Below are 19,163 nucleotides of genomic sequence, written 5' to 3'. Positions count from 1 at the left end.
CGTTTAAAAATAGCTGCTCGAATTCACAAGGTTTAATTAAACACCTTACAAAGTCAAAAGCGTTTAGTTGTGCTATTCGTTTCAATCCTCTTTAGTTATACTCTTGCTTGGATCAGGTAGTGTCCACAATATCGTACTGAACATTCAGATCAAGCATCTAAACAGAAATGCCAATTCAGTTTTACATCACAGCAATTAGGGATGGAGTCATTTTACAAGAGCACTGCAAAACAGCGATGGAGATCTAATATAATATTTAATGCACAAACAGGCAATTGAATGTGAAAATGAGAATAAGGTACACTGTAAACCAACCTCTGCAATACTTTTTTTTTTGGTGATTAATTACATTAAACATTTTGGTTTATATTCAGTTATCAGAAGCTGAGATTTTCTTTATGATTATTTACAATCCCTAAGAAAATAAAGGCAGGGTATTGGATGAAGCAAAGCCATAAACTACCACTAACTGTACAAATTCATCTATGATTGGGCTGCACAGAGGATAAATAAATACATTAATATTTTAATATGAACAATTTCTGAGGCCAGAGGTTCGTGTTGCATTTTCAGTTACTCTCAGTTCTGTAGTTAATGAGTAATGTAGATTATTCTGTTTGCCAGGTTTGTGTGAAAAAGGACACCTTCAATTGCCATTCCAACTTTGACTAGAATACACACATCCTGTATTAACTCTGCAGTGTGTCAAAGCTTATTATTTATACAGTGGATTGTATAAGTATTCACCCCCCAAACACTTTTTCACATTCTATTATGTTGCAATCTGGAATAAAATTTGATTTAATTGGGATTCTCTCCCTTTGATTAACACCACATACACAACACCTTGAAGGTGCAAAATAGATTTTATATATTGTGAAACAAAAGCTAAGCATGTGTTAGTTTCATAAGGATTCACTGCATACTTGGTAGAACCATGTCTTTTTGGGTAAGCTTCTACCAGATTTGCACATCTGGTTCCTGTAATATTTACCCATTCTTCTTGCCAAAATTGCTCAAGCTCTCAAGCTGGATGGGCACCATTGGTTAACAGCACCTTTCAAGTCTTGCCACAGATTCTTATTTGGATTGAGGTCTGGTTTTGGAATGGGCCATTCTAGGACCTTCAGCTTCTTGTTTTTAAACCACATTGTTGCTGTGTCTTCCACATACCTTATGGCAAAATCCAAATGGCATTTGATGTGACAGATTTTCAGCAATGGCTTTATCTGCGCCACTCTTCCATATAGCTCAGCTTTGTAGAGCAGCCGGGTAATAGTTTTTTTATAGCCCAACTCTGACTGGTGCTTTTCCAGAACTTTCTCTCTGACTTTTGAAGGCTCCTTGGTCTTCATGATGTGGTTGTTTGGATATGCTCTGACATACTGTGGGGCCTTCCAGAAACGGGTGAATTGAATCTGAATCTGTTTTAATTACAAATATATAGCCTAATAGAATAATAGTGCATAGTGAAGATCAGTGACAGTGACATCCCAATTAATACAAATTTAGATCCAGATTGTAACACTACAAAATGTACAATGTCTTTCGGGTGAATACTTATGCAATACACTATACCTGCTGAGGATCTGTTGCGGTTTAAACTGGGCTTGGTACATTGAAAATGCCAAAATAGCTTCCTTTCATGAAAACAACATAGATTTGAATGCCTTTCAAACTAAATAATTATAATTAAATGTCTAAAACACATTTGAATTATGTAAATGTCTCATTTAACGGCTATGAGAAAAAGATTTATGTCTGTGTGCTAAATATTTGCATCATTTACTTTCTTTGCACATAAGGCTTACTTTGCTGTTCATCATTATTATTTGTAATAAAATTAAAACATGAGCTACACAGTAAGGCTATGCGAAATTATTAATACTATAATATAATGGGATTTCAATTAAATGACTGTGGTAGCTGGACAATTAAATGAATAAACAGGATATTGCATAATAATTATAAATTAAACTTCATAATTTTATTGATGTAAGGGTTTGCATGCATTTTAATTGCAAACATGGTGGGTCTGAAACACACACATTTAAGATGCACTACTTATAGATTTGTTCCATAATCCATAGTTGCAGTATGAATTTGGCCCGGGAATTGACACAACATTTAACGGTCTAGTTAAGAAACGAATACAGTATCCATTATGTCTGAGTTCACAAACCTAGGAGGGAAATCATAAAACAACAATGGTATTGAATAACAAGGGAGTATTTTAAGTTTGCAAAACAAAAGTGAATTTAGTTAACCACTTTTCAGGTCTCTACATGCCCAACAGAAGCAAATGGTATTATAATCGTGGTGCTTCTCAATCCTATACAGAGATCCATATAAAAGAAGTCAAAGACACTAAAACCAAACTCTGAAGCTGTGAATACAAAAGATTAACCAACAGTGGAGTTTTCCAAAACACTTGGATGGGAGCAAGTTGCTCCATCACACACACAAACACATAAGTTTATTCTTAAACACTGCGCGAACACATGCAAATATATGAGGCAAAGCATCTCATACTGGCATCTTGTTCCAAATCTACCGGATCAATTTGGAAGCCCTCCACCAGGGCTCTGTTTACATTATTAAGCTCTGTTCAATTCCATTTGCTGATTAATCTTCCTCTGAAACCACCCCAACACACTCATTGAGGAAATGAAATCTTGCCCTGCTACAAGCTAACAACCAGGGAGGCTGGAGTCCCTTTAATGGCTACCTGGCCTCTATTCAAACCCAAGCCAGTTTATCAGTGGTTGTTTTCATGATATCTAGTCACTGCCATTTTCACTGCACCCCCCCCCCCCACCACCACCACCCCTCCATTACCGGGATGCTGGGTTTTCATTTCTCACTTAGCTGCAGAGCAAGGGTGATGTCATGATGCAGCAGATCATTTGGATAGGTTCCAGAAAAAAACAGGGGGGGTATAGGCTCTTGGTCAATAAAATTAATTTGTCAGTACTGTCAACTCCATATGGATAAAGTTGAGTGCAGCGGCTGAGAATTAAAACACACACTATGAATTAGGCTCGTGTTTCTGTATTACATGTATTTAGGAACATAGTGAGGGACATAGTGAGGGAGTAATGTATTTATTACTCCCTCACTATGTCCCTTGAGAATCTGATCTTAGAGGATGCAAAACAGAACTAAAACTAAATAATAGAGATGACAGTCAGTCTATCATGCGTTCAATTATTTCAGGCTGTTTAGGTTTGCTTTCTGAACTCTTTGTAACAGACTCTGTGCTATATATGTACACACATTACAAAAAATATATATTATATACAATTATACAATGTGTGTGTGTATATGCACCTATACTGACTAGATAGAGATCTGATTCTGTTTGTATTAAATCCTCTATCCCTCCCCTCACCCTTACGAATCTATACCTTATTCTTCAGAAATGTATCTCCCCTTAAAAACTTTGTTTGCGCTTATTTTTTCTTTCTCTAATCTTTATATTGCATTCATATAATGCATTACTAATGCCGATTCTTCTTCTTCCAGAACTGTCACAGACACTAACTATTCACAAGAGCCGATTACTGAACAGAAAGGGCCGCTGCATAGGTGAGAGCCAAAACAGAAACCATCTGGCAGACACCATTACTGAAACAGATTCATTGATGTGAAGAAAAGAACAGTTTCTGCAGTTCGGTGCCATTGGAAAGTGTGTATTATTTGGCAGAAAATGATTTATGGGCCTCCATTCAATGTATTTGTTTTTTGTTTTCCATTACCCACTTCAGAATATATTTTAAATTCTGGTGGCACATATGATGATTCTCTTCTGATGAACAGAATTGAAGGGGTGAGGGGGGGATGGAAATGAGGATGGAGCAGACATGTGGATCAGAGACCAAACTGGAAGAGGAAAAAACAGCCTTTCTTCACAGAAGCTGTTTGATGAATGTGCCAGTTGAGACTTACAATTTGTCAGGCACACAACACTGCAGCATTGAAATACTAAGTATTCAAGAGAACAACTTGACAGCATCAACGTCATATTATTAAAATGACTGTGGAATTCCTTACTATGCTGAAATGAGGGGGGGGGAGAAAAACATGTTCTTTAACATACTTCACAGTATGTTAGTACATGTTTCACTTGGGAGAACACAGACTGACAATATGATAGTGTAAGATAGTGGGGGGGGGTTCATACACACTCAGATATCACACAATCAACAGAATTCTTTATAATCACAGAACTACTTACAATTACAATATAGTTTATAATTTCAAATAAGAACTGCTCAAATGAGAACCTGAAAACAGGAGACAATTCTGTATGTAAAAAGTTTGCAAGAGTTTGGGATGAACCTTCCTATAGTTGAAGCCATGTCTGGGCTTGTCTGATCCAGAAACGTGTTTAGATTCTGGGATGAAAAACAAGTACGATCGACTGTTTGGTTGTTTTAACCAGTTTGAAAAAAGAATAATTTGATCAACAGGAATCAGGATGAACCTTGTAAAGACACAAAAGATGGGCTTGATCACTGGAACCCTTTAACCAACTCCGCTACACTTCCCAAATGCAGACCCCAGAGGATTACAGGAAGTACAGTTCCATGAACAATGAGAAGGATTTTGTTCCTGTTTGGTTCTTCTTTCTAAAGTTTTAGCACAAATGAGCATTACTGGGAATTACAAAAAAATATTGTGAGCTTTCCTGACAAACACAAACATTGCTGAGAGGTCAAATAAATAATACACAGTGAATCACTGCAAACAAGAAACATGATTCACATAACACATTGGAATGGCTCGGTGTGATTTCGGAACACATGAAAGAGGGTACTGTGAGTGTTTTACAAGTTAATGGCCTCCATAGCCACAGACGAGGCTCTGATGGAGGAAATGCCAAAATCTAAGTTAATTAATCAGGGACGCATGCAATGATAACAAGAGTATCAATAACATGACATAAAATATGCATCCATTTTTCCAGATAGCAGGTTAGTCTCCATCCATAGTCCCTAGGCAGACATTGATAGCAACATGTTCTATTCAAATTTACACATAGCAACTTCACTTCCTGGTCTGCCAACGACCGGGGTGGGATCAGTGAATTCTGCAAAACAATGATCAGCCTTGGCCTATATTTCACAGTAGAAAAGGAAGAGGAAGAGAAGGCAGAGGAAGAATATACAAATCCATCAAACTGGAGAAAGCGTAGAGGTTATAAATAAAATAAACACCTAAATAAATGGTATATGTGAAGGGAGGATTATAGATTGAAAATCAGGTAGAGTGTGACAGCTCTGATATGATCATCGTGAATTTGATGCACACCTACCCTCAACGCATTCTGGCCACATTTGTTTAAATATTAGGATGCACAGCCTCTCAACCACCAGATGAAAAGACAAGTTTCAAAATCTAAGCTTAGTCCATATACAAGAATGCCTTTATTTCCCCAGATCGTATTACATAGAGACATTTATCATATATTTGCATAATATGAACATATTTTCTTTGCCAACTAATAAAGCAGCCTATGTAGTCTGGTTGATGTATGATTTTTGCCCTGCCTTTTTCATTTTTTTGCCCAGCTTGTAATTACCATCCTCAATTACATGATTTAGACACTGCCACTGGGGTTTCTAACCCCCGCTATCAACTTCAATTGCAATCTCCTTGCTACATCTGTCAATCTTATTCATAATTATTGTACTCTTAGGGACAAATGCTGAAATTTAGAATTAGATTGGGAGAAATGAGATTGCTGGTGAAAAACAGACACAGAATAAGTTAAAAATACAATGAAAATAATCTGCATAGAAATGTCACGGTTGACCAATGTTCAAAGGGGCCTGGCATGTCCACTTTGTCTGCTCACCTTGAGGGTAGGTTGTGGACAGAGAGTCAACAGGGATCAAGCACAGGCAGAGCAAAATGCACTGTGGGGTTCAGAATTGAGTTACTGCCTAACTAGCACAGAGACAGACAGCTCCACTGCAGCTGTATTGTTGGAGGACGTGACTCATATAACACTTATGAGTACTGAGGGGGGGCAAAAAAATATTAATTGGACATTTATAAAAGGGTCTTTATTAAAGCAATAACAGATAGCATTCTTTCTGACCGAAGTGTAGAAGTTCTAGCGTTTTGACAAATGGACCTTCGGATGTGACAGCTGGAAAATGACGTCTGCACATAAGATCGTTTACAAACGAGAGGAGGCCATTTGACCCATCGTGCTCGTTTGGTGTCCATTAATAATTAAAGTGATGCAAGGATATTATCCAGTCTATGGTAAGAGAGAGCAGTTTAGTTATAAGAGAAGTATGTAGAATAGAGGGTCTGGTAATGTTGAAGGTCTTAGGAAAAACCTCTGGTACAGTAGTGAATCAATGCATCCCATACATAAAAAGAACCTTTTTATTCTTTTCCAGGTTTTTTTGGTTTGTTTTTTCCACAGATAGGATCCATTTAAACACATTACAAAGTTTCTAGGACAAAGTTGTAATTGATGTTTTGACAGTTTAGACATCAAGCAAATAAAACCAAACCACAAACCACCAATTCATGGTCAGTTATCAAGTATTACCTGATGGGATGTTATTATCGTGTCTAAGTGTCATGCCCTTCCTGAGCATTGACAATTATGTGCTTCCACAGAAAGTGGAAAGGTTTTATTTTATTTTTTTTAACTGCACTGTGTATCCAGTCTTTTTTCAATGTATTGTTAGTCGCCTTTTGTTTCTTTCTTCTACCACCCTGGTCAAAGGTTTCTGTAGGTTTTCTTCAATAATGACCAAGCTGTCATCTGCATAGTGGAAGTTGTTGATACCAACTCTGATACTAATTCTGGCAATCACCATCTCCCTGAGAATGTACAGACTACACAAGTCTGGGGAGAAAACAATCTTGTCTGAATCCGTTTTTGATGTCAGTAAACAAGCTCAGTTGCTCTTGAATCCTCATAGCCCCAGTCTGTTCCCAGTATATCCCTTATGGTCCACTCAATGTCTAGACCTTGTAAGATCTTAAAGAGTTCCCCATGTTTGAATTTATCAAAGAGTGTAATGTTTGAAACCGATCTAGAGCTCTCTCTGTGTCTCAATAGCCCTTTCTGACAGCAAGGTAAAAATGGCGTTTCTTGCAACTTGCTCAGTTCATTTCTTATTTGGCTTTTTGCTCTTAACATTAAAATCTTGAGTAATATTTGTGGTTACATGACTCATGAGGCTGGCACAGACTGAGTATTCGACAGTTTGTTGTTCTACAGTGTCAAAGGCCATGAAATGGTACATGTACTGCAGTTGCACAGAATGATCAAAATAGAGTGTAAGTATTTACAAGACTGCCAGGGTGGCTAGGGAAGGGATTGCTCGATTTCACTTGCTTTACAGGAGACAGTCAGGAAAAGTACTCACTGTACTTTCTGCTAATAGTTCTTCCTAAAGTGACACATAATTGCCACTGAACATTACGAGTGTCCTCTCTGAACCACTATACCTGTACAAAAGACAGATTTTATTACCATTTCCAGGGGGAGGGGGAAAAGACATTTCCACTGCAGGTTACTGTGTGCTTTTATTCTGCAGACAAACCCTGGAATTTCACAATTTTCTAACTTGTAATATCAATTTCCCTATTTTTTGGAGACGTGCAAATATATGTTTTCTGAAATTAATATGACAATAGCTAGAAGCACCGTGGGCAGGTCAAAACCAGGGCAATGTTAATGCCATTCTTAGATTTACGACAACCAGCCAAATGAACTCCTAGATGAAAGGTATAAATAGAAGGCAATAAGTGCTTTTTCTGTTCATTTGACACAGAATGTTGTTTTTTCCTCAGAATGGAGACTGAGCACTAAAACCAATTTATTATGCCAATGTCTGCGTATTGCCTTCCAATCTTAAATGGATACAAGCGGCATAGATAATGTTCAGTGCCTTACTATAATCGACTACAGTACCAGACATTAGGAAGTAGTATCTTAGTCACCCGATTTCTCTAGCCATCAATTTCTTGTACAAACATTTAGCTTCCTTATTTCGCATTCAATTTAAATTGGAACTGGTTTGTTTCGGTTGTCAGCCTCACGCATAATATATTATTTTTTTATTATGTTGCACTTTTACTGTGACCTACTGTCAGATGACCTGTAAAGTATATTTCATTGGGGCCCATCAGGAAAGGTGACGATGCTTAAAATGATTGCTTAAGACAATTTAACCAATCATAGCACTGTTCTTTTCAATTCTCCTTCATCCTCACAACTACCTTTCTGTAGTTCCCTGCTACCACCTAGTGGCCCACAGTGATAGGACAATACAATAGAATATTTCACAGTTCAATGGCTAGATGCTCAAATTAGCCTAACGTACAGCTACTGTGTGGGTTGGGTACTTTTCCATAATGCATTCTACTCTCCCAACCTGTCTTTTAAATCGGTGATGTGAAACTGTGTCTAGACCTTAATTAACTATCAGCGATATCATGAAAAATCAAGCATTTATTAATAACTCCTTTAAAAGGGCAGCAACTGCAATGTACATGTTAGCATACTTAAAAAGGCCACCTGAATGCCATCAAGAAAGATTTACGGAGAGCAAATCTCATTAACCGATTTGTTTTTGTTTTTAATGGATCTATAAACTTTAACAGTTTGTATATTGAAAGTAAGTAATGTTCTGAAAAATTTACTTTGAAAATAACCTAATATTAGGGTTGTCAATTCTATAAAAAAAAAAAAAACTATCATATTAAAGTCCATTAAAAAAAGATACATACAAGAGCAGTGGTCTAATTTTGAGATGATCACACTGATGATTTACATTATTAATCATTATTATTTTACCCACAGAATCAAGACCATATCCTCATAAATCACTTTTCAAGTTGATGTGACTTACACCGATCATCCACAACATTTTGAACACTGACAGGTGAAGTGAATAACACTGATATTCTCATTAGTTGAAGTCAAAGTTGATGTGTTAGAAGCAGGAAAAATGGGCAAGTGTAAGGATCTGAGCGATTTTGACAAGGGCCAAATTGTGATGGCTAGACGACTGGGTCAGAGCATCTCCAAAACTGCAGCTCTTGTGGGGTGTTCCCGGTCTGCAGTGGTCAGTACCTATCAAAAGTGGTCCAAGGAAGGAAAAGCGGCAAAGGCTCATTGATGCACGTGGGGAGCGAAGGCTGGTCCGTGTAGTCCGATCCAACAGACGAGCTACTGTAGCTCAAATTGCTGAAAAAGTTAATGCTGGTTCTGATAGAAAGGTGTCAGAACACACAGTGCATCGCAGTTTGTTGCGTATGGGGCTGCGTAGCCACAGACCAGTCAGGATGCCCATGCTGACCCCTGTCCACTACCGAAAGGGCCTACAATGGGCACGTGAGCATCAGAACTGGACCACGGAGCAATGGAAGAAGGTGGCCTGGTCTGATGAATCACGAGTTCAAGGTGTTGACTTGGCCTCCAAATTCCCCAGATCTCAATCCAATCGAGCATCTGTGGGATGTGCTGGACAAACAAGTCCAATCCATGGAGGCCCCACCTCGCAACTTACAGGACTTAAAGGATCTGCTGCTAACGTCTTGGTGCCAGATACCACAGCACACCTTCAGAGGTCTAGTGGAGTCCATGCCTTGACGGGTCAGGGCTGTTTTGGCGGCAAAAGGGGGACCTACACAATATTAGACAGGTGGTCATAATGTTATGGCTGATCGGTGTATATCACATTATTGACTCTCTTACCGTCAAGACAATTGTTTTCGTCATTCTGGTGTCCCCTAGTGTACTTCACAGTTAATTTACATGAGTTAGCCAATTCACAGAAATAAAAATAAGAGCTGAAAGCAAAACCACAAAAGCATGATCATACCTGCATGGAATAACTATATTCACCACAAGACGACTGCTACTGGATCTAGGATAAATAAAGCATGAAATAACCCATAATTTGGTTACATAACCTACATTACTTTTGCAAAATGCTGTGTTCCTATCTGAGCTGAGAAATAGAACTGAGAGAATAGTTTTACTTTTGTAGAATAACACATGGAATATATGAAGCCACATTTGTGTTATGTTATACAGTATTGTATACTAATTATATCATGTTATGCTTCTATTAAGTTGCCTTAAGTGAATTGAATGAATAAAAGAAAATTACAGTTGATGTGAGAGCAAGGGCATTTGAGTTTTAATATTATTGGCCCGAATATAGCTGCAGGAAACCCTGAAATAATAATATAGCCAATAATATAGCCAAAATGAAACATTTCATTCAGCAGCAACAGCATTTTAGAGTAGGTGGCGCACTACTGGACTATATTAATGGTGTTTACAGGGAAAGAAACTGACTGAAGAAATTAACACTTGAAACTGAAGCACTGAGAGAGTTTATGTTGAGTAATCAGAGACGTGGGTAGAAATGAGGGAAACTGATTCACCTGGTGAGGAAGGACAGGAATTCCAAAAGTAGGTCCTATAGCATTTCTAGTCCAGTCCTCTCCTTAATAATAACCATAAAAGGGCTTATTTACTCCATAACAGTATACCTCTCACACATATCGACCCCCTCCCCAGCCATCTCACGCATTTGGCCCTAATACTACCTTTAGCTCCCCAACCCCCCCCACCCACTCAACAACATATGCAAGCACGAAGGCACGCATGCACAGATGCACGCACACCTACTTTAGCTGGCGAGAGCGGTTTCTGCCAGCGAACGTCTGTAATATGAAAATCACACATTGACGTTTTGAAAACTTGAGCGCTATGTAACAGTATAGGTAGAGTATAAACCTGAATTACACTCACTAGGTAGGCCCCACAGATATGTTTATTTAACCCAAAACAATTAACAGTCGGTTAACCTTACGAAACCACAAAGGTTGTTACTCAGATCAAGAATTCCTCCCATCTCTTGCCAAGTAAATCCGATTCCCCGAGTTCATCCACATGGATTCATCAATACAATCTTTTGCAGCTGTTCGTGAATTTTAAGCGTCAATCGATTTTTAATTGGCGTCCTTAAGCCCTCACCGAAACCACCAATTGGAACGGGCGAATAACCGTTTTTTGTGTCGCCACAATACATTTCCCATTGGAAGGATATGAAGAAGGCCTAAAACCAAGTAGGCTGCTGGGAAGTCATCAATAACCTACGCTTTACTGTAAGCAAGGGAGAGAAGTAACTACCCAAGACGTCAGACTACCCGTTGTTTTACTTTCTCCGTCTCTGTGGCCTTACCAGTCATGGGGTCAAAGAGCTGGTTGGCCTCCAGGTCGGTGAAGGTGCTGGAGCAGCAGGGGCACTTAAAAGAGGCGCGGTTGGTGGAGTCCCTCTCGTCCGTCTCGATACGCCGCCGCATGTGGTCCAGCTTGTACTTGACCACGTTGACCAGGAGCCGGTAGTTGATGAAGTAGTAGTTGTGGCGGGTGGTCTTGCCGTCGGGAGCCGTCTCCACACGCATACGGCACTTGATGAACTTGTCGCCCTTCAGAGTGTTCAGGACGGAGCGCAGCTGCTTGCGGTCGAACTTCAGCAGCTCCAGCATGTCCTCCTCCTTCACGCAGGGGTTGCGGATGAGGATGTCAAGGGCCAGGGCGTGCTCCACCCCGTAAAAGCCCCGCACCACCTGCTTGGCCAGCCGTTTCAAGGAGGCCGGCACTTCCGTCAGGATGTCAGGCTCCGTCATGTCACTCCTGGGAGGGTGGGGGGAATCAATCAATTAAAGCCTGAACCCATCTTGCCTTTAATCATGAAACCACACTCTGAAGGCCAGACTGAATCAAAACTTAGACAGAAATTTACAACCCAGTACTTCATGGTGCTTTTTTATTATTATTATAATTATTATTTCATTAATAAATATGAAATAATAATGGAATAAATATGCCTCTGTCAAGCCACAAAGCCAAGTTTTTTGTTTTTTTTTTAGTCTTGTGATTGGTAGGTTTTTCAATCCTGTTCCTGCCCTCCATAGCCATATCCATAAGACTTTGACTGTTTTTCCAAATCAGGACAAAATCACACAATTAATTTAATTTAATGTAATTTAAATATAACAAATTCAATTTGTATTAAATTCATTTCATACAATCTGGTATGTTTTTTTTTTATCTTATAAAATATAAAACTGTGGTAAACTTAACATGACAAGACTGTTTTGTTTTTCCCTGTCATTATTTTACTGAGCGACCTCAGAACAGGTACAGTGCACCCTAACCGAATGAGTCCCAAAGTAGGGTTTAGGGCTCAAAGACAGAGCCTTAGACTTAACAAATGGAAGGCCACACTGTTGAAGAGCCCTACTACACGTCTTATATTACTTGATAATATGAGTTTTTGATCACTATATTAGTCTAACATAATTTTATATTAATTGCATTTAAAAAACGGAAAATCCCCAAAAAGGAAATCTGAAATTACGAAAGAATGAAATAAAATGGATTTCAAGGTATCATTTTGTTTTTCAACAACATGAACAAGATGAAGGCTATTCTATGTCATAATGTAATTTGTATTTATCAAACGTGTATTTGAATGTAGTCATGTTGCTTTCCATTTAATCATTTTAACTGCAGTTTTAATAGAATTTCTGTTGTCATTTGCTGATAACCCCCAAACACACAGAAACAAGACCAACATTTTCACTCAATACTCAAAATAAGCCCTTCTAGGACACAGTCAGATGCTGTGTTGAACTATTCTTGCGAACACAGGGAAAGAAATGGCCATAAACTTGTCCCACAGCCACGAGACCTAACTTATAATTATTACTTTACTGTCATGTTCTTAATATTATCATTATTAACATGACAAATACTAGAGTTGTGGGTGGGGTGGGGGATGAAAATTATAACTGATGTGTCTCTAAGAGTTTAGTTTAGTGAACAGTTTGTCTCATTCCTTTATATCAGTGACTTTGAATGTAAAATACAATACAAGATACAGCATGAATAAGAAAAGGACGTTTTACTGGGTGCTGTAAAATCATGCATTGCTAGGCACATACAAATATAAGATATAGCAATAAAATCTCTGTTTTTACTAAAATGTGTATATTGTATCATTTTGATTCACTTTATGCCTTTTCTTTACTTTAAGGACTGTTGAAAAACCAAAAAGCTGTAATTAGCTGTAAGGAAATATCTATGTATCAAGAGTTTTCAGGGTTGTCTCAACCAGGCAAAACATACCGTTATCCAAACCAACAAAACTGAATAAAAACTCACAATCGTAGACAGGACACAGAGAAAGTAAAACGTATCAATGATTTTGTTTAGAAATAAAGTGCATTGTAAATTAATAATAAGATTAGCTTTGGACAGTCCCTGACAGGCCAAAAAACAAAGCTGAAGTCAATGAACAAGCTGATGCATACAACACAATACAACAACTATAAAAACAAACACACAAACAAAAACTATGTATTGGTTATATTCAGCTTTGGCATTGTTCATTTATTTATTTTTCAAACATAGGCTACTGATCTCCGACACAAATTAAAATGTTCGCTTTACAAAAACCAATGGCATGTTTTCTATTACTTTTTTCTAAAGCTTTTAGCCATAATGTTTCGTGTAGAGCAAACAGACTTCAATTAAGAATCGTGCAATGTTGTATTTATATACTTAAATTAAATCACTCTTCTGAAATGCTAAATCGCCAGAAAGGATAGCTAACAGATCCAAATACAGCACTCATAACACACATCTGCATCGTTTGTTTGCTTATTTTCTTTCTTTCTTTCTTTCTTTAATTATGTTTCAATCGGATGTATATTCCATTGTGTGATCTGGGAACAGCACAAAATGTAAAACCAGATACTCGCCTGAATATATATTACTTTATCCAACACTACTTGAGCGGACGCACACTTTATATCCAGCGTGTGATTTGTGGTTGTTGTCGTCATCACAACACGACATTATCTACCCCACTTGTGATAGGCCAATGTTGTAACCAATGCAGGCGCTAAAGAGATAAACTGACGTAGAGACTAACCAATGGGAGAAGTGGTATACGCTGGCTCTCGGATTAATAAAAGTGCATTTCGAGACGGAAACAGAGACTAACCAATAAAAGAAGACGATCCTGACGCGCTATGTCACGTTTGACCAATTAGAACATGCGCCGCCTCCTGCTGGGTATGACTTGATGTACTTCCGGGTTCAAAAGTAACTAAAAATGGCCTCTCTTGACAGAGTGAAGGTGTTAGTTTTGGGAGATTCGGGTTAGTAGATCAATTATAACAGTTTTTAACAGGTTTAGTGGCGGTTGTGAAACTAGGGCATAGTTTGTATATTACTTCGTGTTAGCAATAAAGTGTCTATTATTTTACGTAAAATGTAAGAAGCTTTGGTCTCAGAATGTGTTTATCCCCTGGTTGGAAACAGAAAAAGCTCAGGCAGATCAATTTCCACTATTTATTATAACAATGTATGTGTTCCTGTCACTCTCAGTTCATACGATTTTATTCTGCCATTTTCCCTTTTTCTGCGATATCGCATGTCATGTACATAGCGCGTCACATCACTGAAACAAAACTAGTATAATTTAAGCAACAATGTTAATTATTATTTCTCTGCCGAACTCAATGTGCTGTGTATGTCAATTCAAAAATGCAAAAGCTTTTAGCAAATTGTGTGGCTATCGAATCAAACACACCAACTATGAAACCAATACATACCCGATCTGATGTATCAGTAAATACAAATGTACGTTGTCTATTGTGTAGAAAGAAACGTTGAACTGCTATTGACAACTCCCTAAACCAATTTCGTTATTTTCAAGAAAACACCGTGTATAGGTAGCTGTGATAGCTGTGATATCTAAATCTTGCTTTGGTTGTTATTTACACATGTTCAACTGAGAATAGCATTCTAATTGTGTTTCCACAGTTGTAAAATATGTTTTGGAAAAAAAAAAATATATATATATATATATATATATATATATATATATATATATATTACTCGTTTTAAAACGTTACATTGTGACTTAATACTATCACACACAAATAATGCTTTTAAATTTGTGTAGGTGTTGGCAAATCATCACTGGTTCACTTGTTGTGCCACAATCAAGCACTGGGTAACCCTTCTTGGACAGTGGGGTGTTCAGTGGATGTGCGGGTAAGATTCTCCAACAATGAACAAGTCCTTAGCATAGGCCTATTGCTGCTCTCTATGACTTTCTAGTGCTCTTTAAATGGTTTTTTCTCTTTTGGTAAGTCATAAGACCTGAAAATCTTATTTGAATGTAAGAGTTTGTCCAGATTCAGTCATCATCACTCTCGTATATATATATATAAGTGAGGATTTATCCCTGACATACCAGGATAAGTATATGGTGTTGTCTAAGAACAATCACAGTAGCTGTGTTTCACAGGTCCATGACTATAAAGAGGGAACTCCAGATGAGAAGACATACTACACTGAGTTGTGGGATGTAGGAGGATCAATAGGCAGTGCAAGCAGTGTAAAAAGCACCAGGGCTGTGTTTTACAACTTTGTCAATGGTATGTATAACAGGAAAGCAATATATTAATTATTGTGTGGTGTGGGGGGGGGGGGGGCTTCTGATATGCACTGGTTGTATCAGCACTGACTTTTGAATTGGTATTCAATGTTTCTTTATTTGTAGGCATCATTCTAGTCCACGATTTGACAAACAAGAAGTCCTCACAGAATTTGTGTCGCTGGTCGATAGAAGCCTTGAATAAAGATCTGTCTCCAACAGGGGTTATAGTCACAAACGGGTATGTTTTTCTATTGCAAATTGAAGTAATTAGAGCACAAAGATTGAATAGCTCAGATGTTACAGATATCATGGCCACATTTTGTTCCACAGTAAAATGTCATGTGTCCTCACTCCTGATTCAATCATAGGGTTCTTTCTGGTAGAAGTCTATATTTGCCGCTGAACCTGCCTTTAAAGCTGTGATCAGCCATTGCTAAACTATCTGCATTCCTCATTTGATATATACTAATGTCAGCATAGATTAATTAAGATTGGTTTTACAGTGTGTGTGCATTAATAAAATTTTCATATTCTGTAGATGAAAAAAAAATGTTCTAAAGCTGTTGCATGAATAGCTTAGTCCTAATAACACTATGTTTACTATGTGTGTTTTAAGATTAAGAAACTGCACCTGATTTAATTCTATCAAAATTAAGGTAGATAAAAACAAACTCATTACAGTTCCTGGAAAATCAAATTCACTGTAAATAACATTCATACTTTTTGCACAACTCATTCCAGTTGAGCAGTAGGGCAACACAACTAAATGTGTTTGTGTTACAATATCTGAAGCATTGGTTTAAGAATGTTATGGAAAAAGTCCAAAGAAAAAAATAATTTTAAAAAGATTACCTAATTGGTATTCTTTTTTTTTAAACTTCAAGTGACTATGACCGGGAGCAGTTTGCAGAAAATCAGGTTCCACTGCTGGTGATTGGGACCAAGTTTGACCAGATCCCAGAGAACAAGCGCAATGAGGTGTTAACAAGGACTGCTTTCCTTGCAGAGGATTTTAACGCAGAAGAAATAAATCTGGTTTGTACTTAATTGCCCCTTCTGTTTGAGCTCTTTTTCTTGTACACTTTGAATCACTGCATTCCTCTCACAAGATTAAACATTTGTTGTTGCTGTCATATGCCCCTTACAAGGTTTTGTAATACAATAATGCATGCATTGGTTTCAAGAAGTTCTTACTTTAAAATGATCTGTCAGATAAACTCTCATATGTATTTTCTTTCCATGTCTTTGACAGGATTGTACTAATCCCAGGTATTTAGCTGCAGGTTCATCAAATGCTGTCAAGTTGAGCAGGTTTTTTGATAAGGTAAGTATCTTCATATTACAGTTATTTGATTCTATATTATCCTTAATGAGATTAGGGCACCCTGGATCTCCCACAAAGTCCTGTGTTGGAGTGGATGGGTGGCAATCGCTATCTTTAGCAAGCACTCTGAATATGTCTTTGCTCTGAAGCCCTTACACCACCTTTTCAATGCTTTCCATAGTCCACACCATTGCTGAGTCTTCTCCACAGCTGTCATCCAACACGAAGTAGAGTAAAGTGTCATCAAGGGAGAACCCAGATTCACCAGTAGAGACGCTAGCATTGATCCTTACCTGATTTCAGAGCATTGATACCCAACCCTGGTTTTGGTGAGATCTATAGGGTCTTTTGGTTTTCATTCCAACCAATACCACAACATGAATGATCCAATTATTGGCTTAAAGAGTCAAGATAAACATGATATTTAGCCACTGACTGAAGACACACAGACTCTGACAGATTGGTGCTCCCCTGGACCACAGTTGGAGATCACAGTGTAGCCAGATGCATTGACTGTCAAAATTATACAAATCCCTGCACCACAGCCCTGAGAAACCATTAGTTTGTGTATTCAAACACTACATTTCACAGTTATTGGGGGAATCTAGGGTTGCACTTTGCAGTCATTAGAGTCAGTAATGAACCGTTGTTACGCCCACTTTTCCACAGGTTAAACCTGAAGTGAACATGATTAACTCATTAAATGGCACAATAAGAAAGTTTGCCCTGTGAAATGTTTTGAACTTTACCAAATAGCCTACATAATGTGTACATTTGTGTTCAGCATGAAGGATATGATTCAACTCTTCTATTTTTGTAGGTAATTGAAAAAAGATACTTCACAAGGGATGGAAATCAGGTTTGTTTTTCCCTAACTAAATAAAAAATATAGTAAACTACTAACAAGTCATATGTAAGCTGCATTAAACATTTTAGTATAGGGAGCAGTAATCGATTCAATTTTTATTTTCCAAAAAGTCTAAATTTGAGTTGAATAGAACCTAATCTGCTTATGAATGTAATTTGCATATACCTGATCTTTCACCTGGCATGAAAGGTGTGGACATAAAACTTAACAAATTATCTCACATTTGTAATGGTTCTAGTTTGGAAATTGAATAGTGTTACAAGCCATAGCCTTATTCATAAGCCACACTTACTTTGTGTTAACATCAATATGTGCTTCTTTTTCTACAGCTGGGTGGTTTCTCAGACAGGAAGCGAAACTTCAAAACCCTTCACTATGACTGACTGTCACCCTTTACTGCCCCCACAAGGCTTGGAACTATAGAGACAATGAAGTTGTTTTGTGGTTGTGGAATCCAGCTGTTTCATCTGTACCATTGTGACAGTTTAATGGAATTTTCCATTGTGTGTGTGTGTAAATTGAGTGTAATAAGTAATGAGTCATGCCATCAGGGGTGGCAGGGAAGGTGGGTGAATGTCTTTACTTTTGATACTGTGGAATTAAGACTTAAAGGACCAGAAATTGATTTTCATTTTGTTTTTTAAGGTGCTGTGTGATAAGAAATTAGCATATATTTGTAAGAGATAAAGGGTTACCTGTCTTCTTTCATATATTTGCTTTCCAGTTTGTGGAGTGGTACCTGAATTAACTTCTCTGGCAAACTAACAATACTAAACACCTCATATCTACTTTGACAAAAGCTGTCAATAAGTTATTATCAATGTGTTGGTAAAGCACAGGGACAAAAATGGGGAGTACAGGCCTTAACAAGCTCCTCGGGTTTGTCATCTTAATCAGTTGTTTGAAGTGATCTTGCAAATGTCAGTCAGTTATTTGTTGTTGCTTTTCTGATGCTCAAAGGATTGTTCTCCAAAACATGTCTCATTTGTAAAGATGAAAGGAAGTACATTTATAGATGATATATGTCTGCAAATAATTACAACATTTTTTAAACCAAATGTATAGCCAACCACATAACTTGCAGATATGTGCAACGTTTTGTTTCTGTACCTTTGTATCCAAAATGTGAATAATTTTTAAACAATAAATGTTCTCTCAAAACATTTCATAGCTGGCCTGAGTAATAATCCCTCAGACCCTTATAATGGTTAAATGTGGTGCTTTGTTTTCTTTCTTTTTTCCAGCGCTTTTGTGGTTTTACTATGCATTTTCATTTGTGTGGCTAGGTGCTGTTGTCTTAATTGTGAGAGGCTTAACACAGCCATTCAAGGTATGGTAGTTAGATACTGTTCTCCAAAACTCCACTGTATAAGACTAGCTCTGTCTGTGACATCCAGGTTTTTCACAGGAAATGTGACAGGTACCTTAAATACACTATATTTACGCTCAAGTGTGT

General features: G+C 37.7%; 2 protein-coding genes across 3 annotated transcripts in view; one reads left to right on the top strand and one right to left on the bottom strand.

Moving 5' to 3' along the window:
* Positions 1 to 13,907, bottom strand: part of gtf2e1 (general transcription factor IIE, polypeptide 1, alpha) — a 32,385-nt gene extending 18,478 nt beyond the window's left edge. Inside the window, exons 1-2 of the mRNA XM_066706963.1 lie at positions 13,825 to 13,907; positions 11,238 to 11,692 (exon numbers count right to left, since the gene is read on the bottom strand). Coding sequence (XP_066563060.1) covers positions 11,238 to 11,685 — 448 coding nt within the window. The 5' untranslated portion in view covers positions 11,686 to 11,692; positions 13,825 to 13,907. The remainder of the gene's footprint in view (positions 1 to 11,237; positions 11,693 to 13,824) is intronic.
* Positions 13,908 to 14,125: 218 nt separating this feature from the next.
* Positions 14,126 to 18,870, top strand: rabl3 (RAB, member of RAS oncogene family-like 3). Of its 2 annotated transcripts, XM_066706960.1 has the most exons (8): positions 14,126 to 14,226; positions 15,036 to 15,127; positions 15,384 to 15,513; positions 15,639 to 15,753; positions 16,400 to 16,550; positions 16,768 to 16,839; positions 17,660 to 17,698; positions 18,037 to 18,870. In XM_066706960.1, the coding sequence occupies exons 1-8, from the start codon at positions 14,181 to 14,183 to the stop codon at positions 18,088 to 18,090; spliced, it is 699 nt and encodes a 232-aa protein (XP_066563057.1). In that variant the 5' UTR covers positions 14,126 to 14,180; the 3' UTR covers positions 18,091 to 18,870. The 2 variants fall into 2 exon arrangements, with proteins under 2 accessions (XP_066563057.1, XP_066563059.1); XM_066706962.1 differs by lacking the exons at positions 17,660 to 17,698; positions 18,037 to 18,870 and adding an exon at positions 17,021 to 17,642.
* Positions 18,871 to 19,163: the final 293 nt, after the last annotated feature.

The sequence above is a fragment of the Amia ocellicauda genome, chromosome 6 (genome assembly GCF_036373705.1).
Source record: "Amia ocellicauda isolate fAmiCal2 chromosome 6, fAmiCal2.hap1, whole genome shotgun sequence".
Classification (NCBI taxonomy): Eukaryota; Metazoa; Chordata; class Actinopteri; order Amiiformes; family Amiidae; genus Amia; species Amia ocellicauda.
Note: the sequence above shows the minus strand (reverse complement) of the source record. Positions and strands in the feature narration are given on the sequence as shown.

Excerpts from the sequence above, each read along its gene's own strand:
- rabl3 (XM_066706960.1), top strand. The coding sequence starts at position 14,181 with ATGGCCTCTCTTGACAGAGTGAAGGTGTTAGTTTTGGGAGATTCGG. Across the intron at positions 16,551-16,767 it reads ACGCAGAAGAAATAAATCTG|GATTGTACTAATCCCAGGTA; the intron begins GTTTGTACTTAA and ends TGTCTTTGACAG. Across the intron at positions 17,699-18,036 it reads TCACAAGGGATGGAAATCAG|CTGGGTGGTTTCTCAGACAG; the intron begins GTTTGTTTTTCC and ends CTTTTTCTACAG.